Raw genomic sequence first — 18,818 nt, 5'->3', positions numbered from 1 at the left:
TATCTGAATTTAATGTCACGACCACTGAGGTTGTTCAAGAGTTCTTGTGTTCCCTGTCATGCCTAAGTTTTATGTCATGACCACAGAGTTTGTTGAAGATTTTCCTGAGTTTCATGCCAAGACCATGGAGGTCATTCAAGAGTTTCCCAGCTGTCTTGACCTTGCCTCAGTCTCTTGTTGCCTTGGTCACAGCCTCACAAGAGTCCTCTGTAGAGTTGACCTCACCTAGGTTCTCAACTGCCTTGACCTTGTCTAGGTTTCCAGCTGCCTTGTCCTCACCTAAGTCCCCAGCTGCCTTGACCTCGCCTAAGTCCCCAGCTGCCTTAACCTCGCCTAAGTACCCAGCTGCCTTGACCTCGTCTGATTCCTCTGGTCCTTTGGTGCCACCACCCAGATCTCCACGCACCAGGACCAGACACCACTCTGGTCTCCTTGTCATCCGCTGTCTCCACGCTGGTCTCCTGGTTGTCTGCCAGATCCCCTTTGGTCTTCAGGTCATCCGTTGGATCCCATGTGGTCTACAGCTTGTCCGCTTGCTCCCCTGTGGTCTCCAGAACCACCGCTGGCTCCACCCTGGTCTCTGCCGTCTCCTGCTCCGCCGGTTCCCCCCTGGTCATATGCCGACGGCACCCCTCTGGGTTTCTAATCTTTTGCATTAAATCTGCCCTGTCTGTTATAGAACTCTCTTTTGGGCACCAGGAGCCACCTTTTAGAGGGTCTCTGTAATGTATATCGTGACTATTGTATGATTGAGCTTTTGTTATATGGACACTAATTTTGATAGTCTTGTGATTCCTGGTTCCCTTGTTCCTGTTTTCTGTAATTTCCTTGCCCATGTGCATCTAGTTTGTTATTGGCTTCAAGTCTATTTAAGCCCTCATGTTTCCCGTGTTGCTTGTCTGGTTTTGTCCATTTATGGCCATATTATTGGTTTAAGTTATTGTTCTCTGTTTTGGTGTAGTTCACTGTGTTGTTGCATCTTTGCTATCTTTGTTTAATAAATACTGTGTTTGGATCCTAACACCCTACTCTCTCTAAATAACCATGTTACACTAATGTTAACAACACCTTATACAGTATACTGTAGGCCTACCACAGCAATGATAAGTTCACAGCTTTTTCAGAGTTTATTTGGTGGTATTGTGCATCATGAGGCTGTGTGACATGATAACTATGTACGTTCTGAAGAGATTTTTTTGTTTTTTTTGTTTTTTTGATCCACTTGATTAGGTTTAAGCTGCAAACTTCAGATAAAAGATGGTTATTAGCAACATGAACAAAACTGGAACAACAGACGACTGAAAATTGACCTGAGACCATAGAACATCTGATGCACACACTGTCGCGGGGACACTTATACTCGAGCACGCGCGTAATGCAGCTAGATTATAATGTGATGGCAACTTATTGAATCATAATATATGTCACTGTGCATTTCTTATCGTAAAGAAAATTGGCAAAACGCAGCTTTATTAAGAGAGAGTTGTTGTTTTTTTTTTTTTGTGAGTTAAAGATGGATTGAAGTGAACAAAGGTGAGAGAGGGTAGTCTTCGCCCCATTATATACTGCAAAAAAATACATTCTTTATTTGTTTTTGTTTTGGCTTGTTTTCCAATATAAATATCTAAAACTCCTTTAAAGCAACGTACATTTACTTTAGCAGCTATACTGCAGAAGAATTTTGTTTTTTGTTTTTATCTGAGAATGTTGAATACAATATTAAAAATAAAAATATTTTAAAATATCTAAAAATCCTTTTAAAATAGATGCATTCCCCTGAGAAGCAGCATAAAAGATATTTAAACTTGCTTTTAGAGAATAGTTCTTGAATAAGTATATTTTGTCTTTACTGCACTCACAGAAGTAGAACCAAGTGAAAAGCTCTTATATACAAAATACACTTATATTTAAGACACATTCTCTGAAGGCAAGTCTAAATATCTTATATGTTGCTTCTCAAGTAAATGTATCTTGTTTTAAGGATTTTTAGACGATTTTAATTGGAAAAAAAGACAAATACACTTGATAACAATAGGATTTTTTTGCAGTGAATTACTTTACTGAATTAAAGTATTTTTTCCATTTAATTAAGTGAATGTCATTTAAAAGTATTTTTAAAAGATGATTTTGTCCTCTTTATTGTTAGTAAGCACATTTAATACAACCTTTTAAGTCGGGCACAAGCTGAATAGTCGGTTTAGAGCTAATGATTAATCGTTGCAGTGATCGCCAGAATAGTAGAATAATCATTCCAATAATCATTAGATTAGTCGATTATCAAAATAATCGTTAGTTGCAGCCCTGTCCACATATAATTGCATTCATGTACTCAGGGTGTGGGCCTTAAAGAAGATTGGCTTTTACATATCTATGTTTCTTCAGGGCCAGACAGATGTGGTAAAAGCTGTGAAATAAAAAATTTAAAACGGCACTAAACAGTTTCATCTCACCAAAAGCCAGATTATTGTGTGGGAAAACATTCTCTCTCTCGCTGCATAGCAATTGATTCTGTGTACTTTATCAAATATATAAATATTACATATGGCATTTGCTCTGCTTGTTCGTTCTTAATAGCTGGTTAATATTAGTGAGACAAATCAATATCATTCAATCAGTGAATCTATATCCTCCTTTTGCTTTCACAATCAGTGTAGATAATTTAAGTTTAAGGAACTTGGGAAATTAATCCTTTTTACATTATTTAAATGAGTCCGTTCTTAGTTTGGATGTTCCATTTACCCAGTGAGAATCTAATTTCCTATCCAGTATCATTTCCCAAGAAGGCCCCTGTGTTTGTGCTTATTCACAAAGCTGACTGGGCTGTTTTATTTCCTGTTTTATATCTTCTGCTCTGTTTTGCTGTGTGAGGTTATAAAATACTTCAAAGGCATTTAGTATATTTTGAGACAATTGGCAATGTCTTTAACCAGCATGTCTTTAACCTAATTTAACAGATTGGAATCTGACTTTTCTATCAATTCACTGGCCTAGCATAAGAATGTTTATAAAGGTATCCATTAAAATCCTAAATAAATTATGCAGTTTTGTTAGTCAACCGGTTATTCGTTTTTAATAGCATGGAGCTGCAATGTTAACATCAAAAGGCATTTGAGCAAAGCATGTTAAAACAGTAGCAAGTTATTCTGGGTAGAAAATAACACTTTTAGAGTTTGAAATGATCTCATAGTGTACACTGAAAAAAGGTAACCTAAAAATTTGCTTCATGTGGAAACATCGAAATTAACTGGTTTGATTCTTATCAAAAATATTAATTTTTAATATAATATCACTGAATAAACATAAATACATTAGGTGACACCAACAAAAGTTATTATTAGGTAGATATTGCTCCTTAAAGGAATATTCCGGGTTCAATACAGGTTAAGCTTAATCAACAGCATTTGTGTCATAATGTTAATTACCACAAAAAATAATTTCGACTTGTCCATACTTTTCTTTAAAAATGCAAAAATCGAGGTTACAGTGAGACACTTGCAATGGAAGTGAATGGTGCCAATTTCTGGAGGGTTTAAAGGCAGAAATGTGAAGCTTATAATTTAAAAAAGGCACTAACACAAATTCTTCTGTTAAAACAAATGTATTATTTGAGCTGTAAAGTTGTTTAAATCGTCATTTTTAAGGTAATTTGGGAGTTTTAGAGTTTGTTGACATTACATCGTTATGGCAACGAACTTGTAAAATTGGCTATAAATTTACACAGAAAAGGTTAGTAAGCAAATTTATCACAAAGAAATCATGTTACACACATATTGTTACACACATAGTGTTTTAACAATTACTTCCATTGTAAGTGCCTCACTGGAACACTGCGCATTATTAATCATATCTACTGGTTTATAGCTTATGACATCTTTGACAAAATGGGAAAAATATTCTCACAACATGTAACATAACCACTCCTATAACAAAGCAATATGTTATGAGGTTTGAAGTTCAGTTTTCAAGATATTTGTAATTCCAGCCATATATAAGTATACAGTGGAGCTACATAATGGGTCTTCAGGTCCATAGTACAATTACAGACAGGACACCGATAATTTATAAACACAATACATATCACACACACACACACACACACACACAAATCCCAAGAAATATTACAGTGCAAATATGGTAAAGTAGATCTGAACAGAGGCAAGGTACAAAGGATAAAGTGCAATTTGACTTTAACAGAACAATGTAAACACTGAAGGGAATTACAACATTGGGTGAATTTAAAACATTTTCCTAGAATTGGAATTAGGTGTTATCCTATGATATAATTTTTGAGCAGAGGGTGAGGAGTAAATAGGAAGGGTGTCTCATTTACTGTCCTGAAGGCCATTTGAATATAACATTTGCAGTATTGCATATTAATACAATCAGACTGAATATTTTAAAATATGAATGTTTATGCTATATGTACAGGTTAATTCCCATTGTGTCATTTATTGCTGTGTGCCCAGGCTGAATATCTAATACAAAGCATAATATCCTCTCTTCTCTGCAAGACAGATTTTTGATACATCTTCAAAAGCAATTAGCTTGACAGCAACATGCAATGAGGAACAGTTGCTTGGACACACTTCAGGTTTTTAATTGTATTAATACATAAATATTGGGGGGGGGGGGGGGCCTCTTGCACCATCTTAATTAAAATCTATAATTTATTATCCTGCCTGGGATTTTTATTACAAAGCAGAGTAATGAATGGCACTTATGCCTTTGACCTACTGTCTAATGCAGAGGTGCCCAAACTTTTTCCTATGAAGGGCCAAAAATCAAACTTGACTGAGGGCAGTGGGCCAAAAGTAAACATTGCATATGTCAAACTGTATTATTTTAAAATTAAATATTAACACTGCAAAACGCACAGAACTCTAAAATGTAAATAATCAAGTGTCCTATACTTGCACAATGCACATACAGTAATTGATTTCAATATAATTTTTTTATGGATGTTGTGTCTCTTTTCATTTGTGAGTCACTTTGATGTCTGCTAAACGACTAAATGTAAGCATCTCTTAGGGTGTGTTCACACTTGTAGTTCGGTTCTCTTGGTTCTCTTGATCCGGACCAAAAAAGAAAATGATACATTTAGTCCTGGTTCGTTTAGCATTCACACCGAACCTAAAGATACGAAACAAAAGGCATAAGGATAAGGTCACATCCTGATTGGACAGCTTTTATGAAGTATATTTTGCGACGGAACTTGCCGAACATCCAAAAAAATGCTGGCTGCTGGGCGAAATGCGCTTGTTGGATTTATGCATATATGGTGGTATTTATACCAGCTGAGAGCATACGAAGAGCTAATAAAATGTGTAAAGGAGTCAAAACAGAGACAGGAATTCCTCCGTTGTACACACAAATGAAGATATGCTGTAATGGACAACATAGCTCCTATGATGAGAAGAACCAGGTATGCATGAGGTCAGTATTAGGCAAATTACTTCCTGTTATTGGTCCGTTTAGATGTCTTTGGTCCATGTTGCATTCATATATCAATCGAACCGCACCAGAGCTCGTTTGGAAGCAGCCCGAGACCCACTATTCAGGTGGTCTCAGTCCGTTTTTTGAGGCGCACCAAGGTTCGGATGGCAGCGTTCACACTTGTTCAAATGAACCTCACTAACAGAGCAATCGCACCAGTGTTCATTTTAATCAAACCAAACCTGCCAAGTGTGAACACACCCTTAAAATATGGTTACTGTCTCTTTAAGAACAGCGCCTCTCACATTGAACACATGGAATTTCTGTGCAGTTTGGAAGAGATGAAGATACAATGGCATGATGTAATGCTATCAATTAGGATATTATTTTGTGATAGATCATTAATAATAATAATAATAATAGATAGTAAAGATATTTCTTATCATAGACATAGGCTACACATTGTCCTGGATTTCACCCAGTATAACTATTTATTGGGACTGCCACATGTAAAAGGATTATTTATTTAAACATGCTGTAAAATGTTTTTGTGTAGTTAATGCATTTAGCCTACTTCCTTTTATTTGACATTAAAACTGTTTTCCTGTTGTGATATCAAAAACTTGAACTGTACTATTGCTTCTTGTTTTTATTTGTTTGGGCACCTCTGGTCTAATGCACCTAACAAAGTGAATCAAGAAGTTGTGTGTCTCTCATATATGCTAATGAGATGTTTAGGTCACTATGACAATCTCTGTCCTCTTTCATTTATTGAATGTAGCTAGTGCAAAACCACAGTGAATTAAAGACACTTTTCAAGCAGGTATCTGTTAATTAATTTATTGCACACTGTCTGGCAATAATTTCTCCTGATGAATGCACTTTAAACTGACTGTTTAAATCATCCTACAGAGTAAGTTTACTAAAATGAAAAAAAAAAAAAAACATATTGCATATTATATATATATATATATATATATATATATATATATATATATAGTGTGTGTGTGTGTGTGTGTGTGTGTATACAATTTATAGTACATACTCCTTAAATAAAGGCATATTTCTAAGATGTATCCATTCAAAGGCTTTCAGCTACAAAGAGAGCTTTTGGGATTCTGGCATGAGAAGATGTATGCGTATCTAAATGAAAATGGCAGTAAAAAAGATTTGGATTAAGGTTTACTCTAGTCCTTCAATCAACGTAAGAGGCAATAAATACTGCAGATGTTTTTGTGTTCTGTACTGTATGACTTTGAAAACTTGAGTAAGATTCAGATGAGCCTACATTAATTCAACATGCTGAATCATCACATTTTGTAATTTCAACAAATCTTATCACACTTGAATGCAATTGTCTATAAAATATCTAAAATGATTACAAAAAAAAAATTCAAAACGCCCATTTTTAATTGCAGAGAGCAACAACGAATACAAAAGTTGAAAATATTAAGTTCTTTTGTTGCTCAGAGAGGAGGTGTTGAAACAAAAAATATCTGCATGCAGTTTCAAAGCAAAGACACAAGTAAGAGCTCACATAATAGCATGGTTCTGAGCTCTGGTCTTATTTGGACAATGCTTTATCACCAAAATGATGTAGCAGATGGACCATGTTAGGTCTGTGCTATTTCTGACTGCTACTACATAGTGGTATCCAGTCACTTTTATAGGTTTCACAAGGTTCCACTCTCTGGACAGTTATGTGACTCTAAAAAAAAACACTGTGTTTTGATTTGTAAGCCTGTCAAGAAGTCCCTTGACATGAAGTAAATGTCTCCCTCCAGTGGTAAATGTAACATAAAACATCTTTTCTATATATTTTTTAAATAACGTTGCATAGTTTGTCCAGTTAAAGGGATAGTTAACCCAAAAATGAAAATTCTCTCATCATTAACCCTCATGCCATCCCAGATGTGTATGACTTTCTTTCTTTTGTAGAACACAAAAGAAGATTTTTAGAAGAATGTCTCAGCCCTGTAGATCCTAACAACGCAAGTGAATAAAAGCTCCAAAATGCACATAAAGGCAGCATAAATGTAATCCACAAGACTCCAGTGGTTAAATCCATGTCTTCATTAGCGATATGATAAGTGTTTGTGAGAAACAGATAAATATTTAAGTACTTTTTTTACTATACACATTTGTTTACATACACATCTGGGATGGCATGAGGGTGTTAACGATGAGAGAATTTTCATTTTTGATTGAACTATCCCTTAAATGTGTCTCCAAGGTGACATCATACCTGACTAACATATATGAGATTTTGGTAAAATTGTGAGAATGACCTGTGATATGCTATTATTTTTAATTATTATTATTAATAAGAATTATTATTACTATTATTTTGCTAATTGAAATCAATAAAAATTTTACCTTTAATATACACTCACCGGCCACTTTATTAGGTACACCTATAGATCTACATATTCATTCGATTATCTAATCAGCCAATTGTGTGGCAGCAGTGTAATGTATAAAATCATGCAGATATGGGTCAAGAGCTTCAGTTAATGTTCACATCAACCGTCAGAATGGGGGAAAAATTTGATCTCAGTGATATAGACCGTGGCATGATTGTTGGTGCCAGACAGGCTGGTTTGAGTATTTCTGTAACTGCTGTTTCTGTACATTTCTGTAAAACTGTTAAACTTTCCACCATACGTTCCATAACCCTGCATCAGTGTGGAGAGGCCTGAAAGACTTTACCAAGTACAAGACACCATCCCACAACACTGTAGGGAATCAACAATTGGCTAACAAACTGAATGTGTTTTACTGTAGATTTGAAAAGCCCAGTTACATAACCTACACCTGCTCTGACCTTCACAGCACACAAACATTTACACCTCCAGCCACCACCCTCCTCCTCTCTCCTGCTACTCAACATGCACTTAAGATCTGTGAAGATGATGTGTGCCAGGTCTTCCGGAAACAGAAGACAAGAAAAACACAAGGATGGTGTTTCGCCCACTTGTCTAAAATCCTGTGCTGACCAGCTGGCCCCCATCTTCACACAGATCTTCATCAGATCACTGGAGCAGTGTGAAGTTCCCTGCTGCTTCAAACGCTCCACAATTATCCCGTTCCAAAGAAACCTTAGACCAAAGGACTTAATGACTACAGACCCGTCGCTCTAACGGCTGTGGTCATGAAATCATTTGAGAGACTGGTGTTGGCCCACCTGAAGAACATCACCGAACCCTTTCTGGATCCCCTTGAATTTGCTTACAGAGCAAACAGGTCTGTGGATGATGCTGTCAATATGGGACTGCATTACATACATCAACATCTAAACAGACAAGGGACTTATGCAAGGATACTATTTGTTGACTTCAGTTCGGCTTTTAACACCATCAACCCCGCTCTCTTATGGACTAAATTAACCTAGCTCTCTGTTCCCAGCTCTCTGTTCCCAGCTCTGTCTGTCAGTGGATGACCAGCTTTCTGACAGACAGGCAGCAGCTTGTGAGACAGGGGAAATTCACCTCCAGCAGATGCACATTCAACACTGGTGCTCCCCAGGGATGTGTGCTCTCCCCACTACTCTTCTCCCTCTACACAAATGACTGCAGTGCCAAGGACCCTCTGTCAAGCTCCTGAAGTTTGCAGATGACACTACAGTCATCAGCCTCATCCAAGATGACAATGAGTCTGCATAGAGAGGGGAGGTTGAACAGCTGGCAGTCTAGTGCAATCTAGTGCAAAGAGGAACACCCCAACATTAACCCCACTCACCATTCTGAACAGCACTGTGGCAGCAGTAGAGTCATTCAGGTTTCTGGGCACAACCATCTCACAGGACCTGAAGTGGGAGACGCACATAGACTCACTTTTGAAAAAGGCCCAGCCGAGGTTGTACTTCCTTCGCCAGTTGAGGAAGTTCAACGTGCCATAGGCACTGCTAATCCAGTTCTACTCAACAGTCATTGGCTGTGTCTCGTTTCGAAGGCAGCGTGCTAGGTAGAATGCGTCCTTTGAAGGCTACAGTATACCGAGTGTCCTTCTTTAAACAAGTCTCGTTTAAACGAGATGGCCTTCATAGGACAAACGGAAACGGAATGTAACATGGTTGCTATGACAGCACGCCATTCTTTAACAAGCGCAAGCGCTTTGAGTGAGAAGGGAATGAAGTCCCTTTGGAAGGGAATGTATGAGGTAAATTTTAGGAGAGTTATATAGATGTAAAGGGAAAAGAAAATAGATTTTACAGGTGTACTTTTAGTCTAATACTTTATTTTAATTATATATCAATATAATTATACATATTATATACTCTGCACCCATCTACTGAGGTACTTCAACTTGGAAATTAAAATTACTTGTGTTTGAACATCATATTTACGGGCAAATTGGCATTATTTTTTTTAGACATTTCCGTTGAAGCAAAGAAATGTGGGTTGTGAGTGCCCACGAAGGATAAACCTCATGCATCCTCTGAATTCCCATGAAAGAAGGTCGCATTTGAAGGCTGCATTCGAAGTGTCCTACTTGCTTTTCTGAAACGAGACAGCTTCGGTGACGTATGCGGCTGACAAATGCAACCTCCGGAGGACGCAGCCTTCCATATGAAACACAGCCATTGAGTCTGTCCTCTGCACTTCAGTAACTGTCTGGTTTGGTTCAGCTACCAAGTCAGACATCAGAAGACTTCAAAGGATAGTTCGGACTGCTGAGAGGATTATTGGCGCTCCCCTATCCACCCTGCTGAAACTGTACACATCCAGAGTAACAAAAAGGGCTGGTAAAGTCACTCTTGACCCCATTCACCCAGCACATTTCCTTTTCGAACTGTTATCCTCTGGACGGCGCAACAGAGCTCTGAGCACCAGAACAGCCAGGCACAGGAACAGTTTTTCCCTCAGGCCATCTACCTCATGAACAGTTAAAACTGCACCCAGATACTTTCCTTTGGTCAATACAACCATGTGCATTATTCAATCCATCCATTCCTACTTATATCCATATTTTATTTATATTTTTAATACATTACATCACCTGCACATAACTGTATCTGTATACAAAATATTCTAACAACATTATTGCGCTATTGTATATTTTTAATCTGCTATATCTTATTTTTTTATTTTTTTTTTTTTTTATGTCACTGTATGTATATATGTTTAAATGTATATGTTTGTATGTATGTATATACGTTGCATTCTCTTGCACTGGAAGCTTCTGTCACCATAAAAAATTCCTTGTGTGTATAAGTATACTTGGCAATAAAGCTAATTCTGATTCTGATTTAAAAAATCAAATTAAATTAAAAAAATCAACAAAAAGTTTTACGTTCCATTTAAAAACAATGGTATAAATTAATTAATTTTTTTTCTTTTATTACATCTCCATAATATGCCTATTAATAGTTATTGAAGTGAATCGAGCAAGAAAACATGCGATTTGTTTTTCCATCGGCATAGAAGCCATCTAGATTATGTAAACTTCAGTAGGAGAAACTGATCAACAGACAGTCAGAAAAACTTCAGCTTTATCACGGAGCGACAATCGGACGCAATAAACAGTGGATTGAGAGAGCTGAGCTATATACCAGAGAAAATAAAATTTTGGGGGGTGAAAATGTGTCACTTGGGAAGGCACTGCCCATTAATTGTCATCTCTGGTGAGGCCCTGAATTTTGAAACCATCCTGATTGAAAATAAATGGCTGGAGTCGGGAATCGGAGTCGACTCCGAAAAACTCGAAAATCGAACACCCCTAACTAATTTAAAAGACGGAAAACGTGTAAGCCCCGCCCCATATTTTCAACTGTGACGTAAATACGTTTTTTCCCCAAGCACGCACGTAACGCAGCAGCCATCATCTTGAAGTTCAGATTAAGATGGCGGACAAACCAGGTATGACTGAATGAAACATGCATATATGAATGTATTTCATTGATTGTTTGGACGACGTAAAGTATTTTGTGCTCTTTAATTTAGCTCTGCGTCTGAAGGCATGATTGCAATGAGTATTGGTTATCTCGCATGCGCAAGTTTCTTTTACATTGAAGGTCTCGATGTAGGCAGACGCGAGTCATGTCAAGGACTTTCTGTAACATTGGCTCATACTGACCCGGTACAATATCTGCCCCGTATCAGTGCAAATTAAATACCATGCCGAATCAGTACTCATTATAGATCATGAAGTGATTTTGCACTGTTTGCCTCACATCCTCGATAGTTGATAGCTGAAGACGGTCAATGATTCGGCTAGTCAGTGCATACCTATAGAACGTGTCATTGGTGTGACTAAACTGTTTATTAGCTTACATTTAATATTTCTGGCTTGGTACTTAACTTCTTATAATAAAGTACTGTGGTACCATGGTATAGAATGATGACCTAATTAATGCATAATTTTTTTTTGCATGGTACTAATGTAGTACATGTCCCAAAAACAAGGTATTGCAATGATACAATTTTTTGTTAGTGTTTGCTTAGTCTTGTTAGACTGTCTGTGAAATGTGTTCTCTACATACGGTGTTTGTGCTTTCCCAGTGGCACTGGCTGAGAAAAGGCTTTTGGATGTCAAGCTTGGGCAAGTGCCATCATGGCTTGGAACAAGAGACTTCACCCCAAATGGACTTCTTGGTGGAGTTCGCAGAGGTAATCACTAATATATCCCTTAAACTTGGAAAGAAACTATGTATTTATCAATATAGGTATTTCTGTTTATGTGGTTTAGTTACAATATAATTTCTCTGAGAACAGGCCCGTTGTATTCATGATAACGTCTTGTCTTAGGATATGAGCGATATTACAACAAATACATCAATGTGAGGAAGGGTGGTATTGGTGGTGTTGCCATGTTCATTGCTGGTTATGTTGCCCTGAGCTACCTTTGGGAGTATGATCACATCAGTAAGTACAAACCAAACCTAGTACTGAAGAATCAACACTGGTACTAATGTGCCCTTCACTATTGTGCTGTTATCTAAATGTAGTGTTTTCTTGCCCCTAATAGAGCACGACAGGTGGAGGAAGTACCACTGAAACCCAATGGACCAGCAGACCACTGAAATCTTTTGTCTGCCACTGTGTGATTGCCACACCTCTCAGCTTTCTCTGTTTGTGATTGTTGTGACAAAGAATAAAATTAAACTTATTTAACTTGGACTTAAACTTTTATTGAAAGCTTACAAACTTGTTGGCTGTATTTATAGAAGGTTGATTATTATTCACAGTTATTGTGGTGATGAATTTAATATGTATTTACAAGGTTGTGGTCTAGTGTGGTTTTTTTAAGCAATATTAAGAGTCACTACTATATTGTTAGAGCTGAAGGGATAGTTCACCCAAAAAATAAAAAATTCTCTCATTTACTCGCCCTCATGCCATCCCAGATGTCTATGACTTTCTTCTGAACACAAATGAAGATTTTTAGAAGTATATTTCAGCTCTTAAGATCCATTCAATGCAAGTGAATGGTGACCAGAACTTAAAAGCTCCAGAATGCACATAAAAGCAGCATAAAACTACTTACTCCACATGACTCCAGTGGTTAAATCCAAATCTTCAGAAGAGATGTGATGTGTTGGTGAGGTTTTTTTTTTTTTTTTTTTACTATAAGAAGGAGGTGATATGCACAAAGAATTGCAAAAAAATAAAGTGGAGTACAAAAGGACATATATTGATCTGTTTCTCACCCACACCTATCATATTACTTCTAAAGAAATGGATTAAACCACTGGAGTCATATGGATTATTTTTATGCTGCCTTTATTGGATTTTTGGACCTTCAAAGTTCTGGTCACCGTTCATTCATTGTATGGACCTACAGAGCTGAAAAATTCTTCTAAAAATCTTTGTGTTCTGCAGAAGAAAGAATGTCAAGCATATCTGGGATGGCATGAGGGTGAGTAAATGATGAGAATTTTCATTTTCAAGGTAGTTTACCTGATAAATATAAATTCAGTATTCAGTAAACAAGATATGTAACTTTGCAGCTTGGGCCATTGAAAAACAGTTGACAAATGACTTAGAATTTTTTAATCATCAAGATTTTAGGTTAATCTGTGAGGGCAAGTTTATATTTAAGGTGCTGTGACTTGTCACCATAAGTTTTTTTTTTTGTTTGTTTGTTTTTCAGTTCACTTAAAACAGTCCTGCAGACAAAATTTTTAAAAGTACAAATATTTCAGATAATGTGAGGTTATAAGTTCCAAATAATGTATAGCATATCACATTACAGGCTGTCACTGCCTGACATGTCAACTACCCATTTACACTGGAGTGCTTATTTAAATTTACTGTATTGCCAAAGTTAAGGGAAGTACAAAAGTATCACTGCAAGGGAATATTCAGTCATAAAAGACTACTCAAACACTGAAAAAGCAAGAGCAGTTTGTTTTATGCTACTCCAGAAGTATGTAACAAACAGTTGATCCTCAATGAAAATTAAATCTATTATAGTTACATTCTTCATAAAACATTACAGAGAACATGGCTTCTAAAATCATTGTTCAAATGAGACGCAATGTCCTCTCTAAAGAATGCTTAATATATTTTCCTCTAATGTCAGCAGTGCTTTAGGATTCAGTAATCAAGAGCTTGTAGCTTCAATAGAAAATATTCACATTTCAAAGTATGAAAGTGAGGCAGGCAAGGTTTCATCGGAAAGAAAATATATTTAGAAAAAAAAAGATGTTGCTGGCCATTCATTCTACCTGTTGAAAACATACTGGCTGTGATGCACTCTCACCCACGAGAGTGCTTGGCACATGGACAGTGAGGCAGAGCCACATGTTCGTCAGTCAACTATAACCTTTGCAGTGTAAGGTTAATATACCAGGAATCAAGTGTCTTAATCTGCAACTGACAGCCACAATTATGAGAGATCCTTTTTTGTAGAAAACCATTACTGTCCACTCAGGAAAGCCAGATGTCCTTTTGTGCATTTATTGGCATAATGGCCCTTCTCGCCACACTGGAAGCAAACAGACATAATATGTATGTGCGTTTTTAAAGTACTGTGCAAGGATAATCGATTTCATGCATAAAATAAAATAGCAGTCCCACCTTGTAACATGTAACTTGGTCCAGTGGACGAGGACCGCGAGGTCCACCCATGTTGCTATGAGGATGCACTATTCCAACAGCATTTGGTATTCTCATATTGTTGTTTACATTGGGGTTGGTTAACTGAATGAGTGACTGTGATGACCTGTTTATGGGCTGCATGTTTTGCTGCTGAGGAAACAGATTAGACACGATTGGAAGAATTTTCCTCTTTGGGGTCAACTAAACTTTTTAAGAGTTAACTACGTTGAACAATACCTTTTGCTGAGACTGTGCTTGCTGAGGCAGTGGTGGCTGTTCAGTCGCACCCATAGGGAGTTCAAATCTTGGGCTAGTGGTTACAAAATATTTTTCAAATGGTTAGTATTTTTTTTATCCCCTTTTTCTCCCCAATTCCCAATGTGCTCCAAGTCCTCGTGGTGGCATTGTGACTTGCCTCAATCCGGGTGGCGGAGGACGAATCTCAGTTGCCTCCGCGCCTGAGACCGTCAATCCGCACATCTTATCATGTGGCTTGTTGAGCGCGTTACCGTGGAGACATAGCACATGTGGAAGCTTCACGCTATTCTCCACGGCATCCACGCACAACTCCCCACATTATAGCTACCACGAGGAGGTTACCCCATGTGACTCAACCCTCCCTAGCAACCGGGCCAATTTTGTTGCTTAGGAGACCTGACTGGAGTCGCTCAGCACGCCCTGGATTCGAACTCGTGACTCCAGGGATGGTAGTCAGCGTCTTTACTCGCTGAGCTACCCAGGCCCCAAAATGGTTAGTATTAATGCATAAATGTGTCAATCACATACATAACTACTTAAAAGCATGAATTGCAACATCTGATTTGAACTCACTGCATGAATTTGCATGACTTGCCCTCTGGACAGAAGCCGACAAGGTAATTAACACAAATGACTCTTCTTGTGTGTCTGTGCCTGCAATCCGGACCTCAAGGGATGAAAGAAAATAAAAGTAGAAATATTTATTTGCCATTACAGTTAACACTGGAATATCTGTAACGGAACTTTCCTGGCTTGGTTTCCACAACATTTTATTAAATTGGGGGAAAACCAAGCTGTGAAAATATCAGAAAGTCATCACTACATAAGACTTACCATGCTTACAAAATCCCCTATCATACCATGGGCAATCTTTAATCTTAGATTCTGGGTCAATGTGCAAGAATGGACACTCTTTGTTACTGCACTCTCCTACAAAATAAATACAAAAAAATTATTAACACTATTATAGATATTACAGTGGCAAGAAAAAGTATGTGAACCCTTTGGAATTACCTGCATTAATGTATACGTTTTAGTGCTGTCAGTCGATAATTTTTTTAAAATTGCGATTAATCGCATACTTTTTGCAGTTAATCGTGCTTAATCACAGATTTTGAAAGTGCTGAAATTTTACACTATATATACTTCTTTTCTTGTCAAAATGTATTTATTTCCATCTTAGGAACAAAACAATGTGACAATATAATGCTTTATTAACATTTCCCAAACAAAGCCTTCCACAATATAAACATAGAAATGCACTAACATATCACCAATTCAAGTAACATTAAATGTTTTCCAAAGTCTAAGTTTGACTAATTGAAAGAACTAGTCCTCCACATAGGTTGCATATTCATTGCAATGGGCATTAAATCTCTTGAACTCTCATCATCCACAATATTAATCTGCCGGTAGACTGTGGCTATCCGCTTTCCTACAGCAATCATGAAGCTGCATTCATGATTTGCATCAGGGTGGCAACACCAGCGTCGAGCGCCGCTTTGAACTCACCATGCACCTTAAAAAGGCTGGAAAATACTTGATTTCTGTCACAAGTCCCATCTGGGCTTGTTTTGTACATCGAATAGCACTAAGAGCTCCTTTCTCCATCATTTTATCACTGACAGGGAAGCGCTGTCAAGCGGTTAAGAAATAGTTATAGAAATATATTGTATAATAATAATAATTATCATTATTACTCTAATAATTTATTATTATTTAATAGTAATTTATTTCTTTAATCATTTCTTAAATTACTATGCAGTCCCAGTAAACCCTCAAGCCTTTTTTTCAAAGTTTGTGTGTATGGAGCACAGAACCACTCTGAAACCACATGTGTAATACAACAATCCCGTTTACATGTATTTAAGAAAGCACTACACATTACAGACAAAACAGCCGTGCACACAGACGCAGCACAGTGGGCAGCACGTTGACACCATTTAATTAAATCGCAGCCCTCACGGTTTGAAAATTGCACTGGGTCTTATTGCGATTTCGATTTTATTTCAGTTAATTGTTCAGCCCAACTTGAAGTAATCATTGGAACTGGTTAACATCTCTGTTCATGAGTCTACTATACGGAAAACATTAAACAGGCTTGGTGTGCATGGCAGGATACCTCGTAGAAAGCTGCTGTTTTCCAAGAAAAACATTGCTGCGCCCCTTAAGTTTGCTAAAGACCACCTTAACACTCCACAGTGCTACTGGGAAAATGTTTTGTGAACTAATGAAACTAAGGCTGGATTGTTTTGGAAGAACACGCAGCACCGCGTATGGCATAAAAAGGGCACCGCATACCAACATGAAAACATCATCCCAATGGTGAAGTATGGGGCTGCTTTTCTGCTTCTGGGCCTGGACAACTTGCAATCATCAATGGAAAAATTCATTCCAAGATTATCAAGATATCCTACAGGATAATGTCAGGGAGGCTGTGTGCCGAATAAAGCTCACTAGAAGTTGGGTGATGCAGCAGGACAATGACAATAAACATCAAAGTAAATCCACTACAGAATGGCTTCAAAAAAAAGAAAATCCACCTTTTGGAGTGGCCCTGTCAGAGCCCAGACCTTAACTCAATAGAGATGCTGTGCAATGACCTCAAGAGAGCCATTCACACCATACATCCTGAGAATATGGCTGAGCTGAAGTAGTTCTGTAAGAAAGAATGGTCCAAAATTCCTTCTGAACGTTGTGCGGGTCTAATCCGCAGCTACCGGAAAAGCTTGGTTGAGGTTATTGATGCCAAAGGAGGATCGACCAGTTATTAAATCCAAGGGTTCACTTACTTTTTCCACAGCACTGTGAATGTTTAATTGGATGTTCAATAAACACCTGAAAGATTATAACTGTTTGTATGTTGTTAGCTTAAGCACATTGTGTTTGTCTATAATTGTGACTTTGAACATGAGATCACATTTTATGACCAATTAATCCAGAAAAACAGCTAATTCCAAAGGGATTCACATACTTTTTCTTGCCACTGTATATGTGTTGCCACCCATAGATAGATAGATAGATAGATAGACAGACAGATAGATATTAAATACTAACCAAATTTGGAGTAGAAATAGCATTCAGGCATCTTCGTCATATCATACTCGTGTAAAAACTCGCACTGGTCTCCTTTCTTGCATAAACCTCTAAGCCAGTGCTTGCAAACCACAGTCTTTTCTCCACTTATGTGTCTGAATGGACACATTCCACCTGCATAAACAGAAAGCTGTAGTTTCTGATCAACGATTTACAACATTATTCACATTTTAAACACAAACGTAAGCTTTCAACGGGCTGTTTTGTAAAACATGCCTTTCATACATGCAGCTCTCATGAAGAACTCGCACACAGCAGCGCCGGATTCTGTAAGATAAACAAACAAATATGTGTGCCATTATTGGGTATCATTATGCCCTAAACAATACATATCTATATAAAATTAGTCATATCAGTATATCCCTAATAACTTACTATCCATTCCTGGAAATGGCAGTGGTTGAGCACCCAATTGCTGTTCTACAGCTATTTCTAGATCAAACTTGAGGTGATCGACAGTTGCGATTAATTCCTGCATTGTTGTATTATTGATGTACACTTTCTCCAGCCAGGGAAACTATTCACGAAACCACTTGATCAGAACACTAAAAAGAATATTTGATAGCAAGTTATCGCTTTGCTATTTTCAGGTTTAATTTGATACTGAAAACAGAGTATAGCGAAAAAATAGTCAGATGTATAAATCAGACAAATAGTTTTTTAAATATCGCGCATGAATGAACCGGTAAAGATGATAAACATTCTAAAGAAACAGCTGGTATTTGATTCATGAACATTCAGAGCGCTGCTCATGAGTGACCCCTGACCCACGAACTTCTGCCGCAGACAGACCGTCTAATCAACTACAACAGCATCGAGCTGGGAAAGCGTGAACGCATTTATAAAAAAAAAAAAATTGTTAAGAGTCTTGCTATTTAAATGTAAAAAATAAAACATAATTGAAGAATTGTAATTAACTGATTTTTGGGAGGAAACGGCGAGTCAGAAACATAAACCACGAACAGTTCATTGAATGTGGATTTTATTCTG

At 37.5% G+C, this 18,818-nt stretch overlaps 2 protein-coding genes across 3 annotated transcripts; one reads left to right on the top strand and one right to left on the bottom strand.

The window, feature by feature from the left end:
* Positions 1 to 11,208: 11,208 nt before the first annotated feature.
* LOC127451948 (ATP synthase subunit f, mitochondrial-like) lies at positions 11,209 to 12,545 on the top strand. Its single transcript, XM_051717036.1, has 4 exons — positions 11,209 to 11,291; positions 11,934 to 12,041; positions 12,180 to 12,296; positions 12,400 to 12,545. Exons 1-4 carry the CDS (start codon positions 11,276 to 11,278, stop codon positions 12,426 to 12,428), a joined length of 270 nt encoding a protein of 89 aa, XP_051572996.1. The 5' UTR covers positions 11,209 to 11,275; the 3' UTR covers positions 12,429 to 12,545.
* Positions 12,546 to 13,407: 862 nt separating this feature from the next.
* Positions 13,408 to 18,604, bottom strand: LOC127451947 (cleavage and polyadenylation specificity factor subunit 4-like). 2 transcript variants are annotated; one of them, XM_051717033.1, is made up of 8 exons: positions 18,204 to 18,604; positions 18,045 to 18,095; positions 17,790 to 17,942; positions 15,567 to 15,662; positions 15,306 to 15,399; positions 14,712 to 14,784; positions 14,454 to 14,624; positions 13,408 to 14,361 (listed from the first exon to the last, which is right to left on the bottom strand). In XM_051717033.1, the coding sequence occupies exons 1-8, from the start codon at positions 18,304 to 18,306 to the stop codon at positions 14,293 to 14,295; spliced, it is 810 nt and encodes a 269-aa protein (XP_051572993.1). In that variant the 5' UTR covers positions 18,307 to 18,604; the 3' UTR covers positions 13,408 to 14,292. The 2 variants fall into 2 exon arrangements, with proteins under 2 accessions (XP_051572993.1, XP_051572995.1); XM_051717035.1 differs by having other exon boundaries at positions 14,454 to 14,621.
* Positions 18,605 to 18,818: the final 214 nt, after the last annotated feature.

Source organism: Myxocyprinus asiaticus, chromosome 14 (genome assembly GCF_019703515.2).
Source record: "Myxocyprinus asiaticus isolate MX2 ecotype Aquarium Trade chromosome 14, UBuf_Myxa_2, whole genome shotgun sequence".
NCBI classification, from domain to species: Eukaryota; Metazoa; Chordata; class Actinopteri; order Cypriniformes; family Catostomidae; genus Myxocyprinus; species Myxocyprinus asiaticus.
This window is presented reverse-complemented; position numbering and strand designations above follow the sequence as displayed.

Coding starts and splice junctions, on each gene's coding strand:
- LOC127451948 (XM_051717036.1), top strand. Junction 12,042..12,179: donor TCTTGGTGGAGTTCGCAGAG/GTAATCACTAAT, acceptor GTCTTGTCTTAG/GATATGAGCGATATTACAAC. Junction 12,297..12,399: donor TTGGGAGTATGATCACATCA/GTAAGTACAAAC, acceptor TGCCCCTAATAG/AGCACGACAGGTGGAGGAAG.
- LOC127451947 (XM_051717033.1), bottom strand. CDS start 18,306: ATGCAGGAATTAATCGCAACTGTCGATCACCTCAAGTTTGATCTAGAA. Junction 17,943..18,044: donor GAGAGCTGCATGTATGAAAG/GCATGTTTTACA, acceptor CTGTTTATGCAG/GTGGAATGTGTCCATTCAGA. Junction 15,663..17,789: donor CTATTTCTACTCCAAATTTG/GTTAGTATTTAA, acceptor TTTATTTTGTAG/GAGAGTGCAGTAACAAAGAG.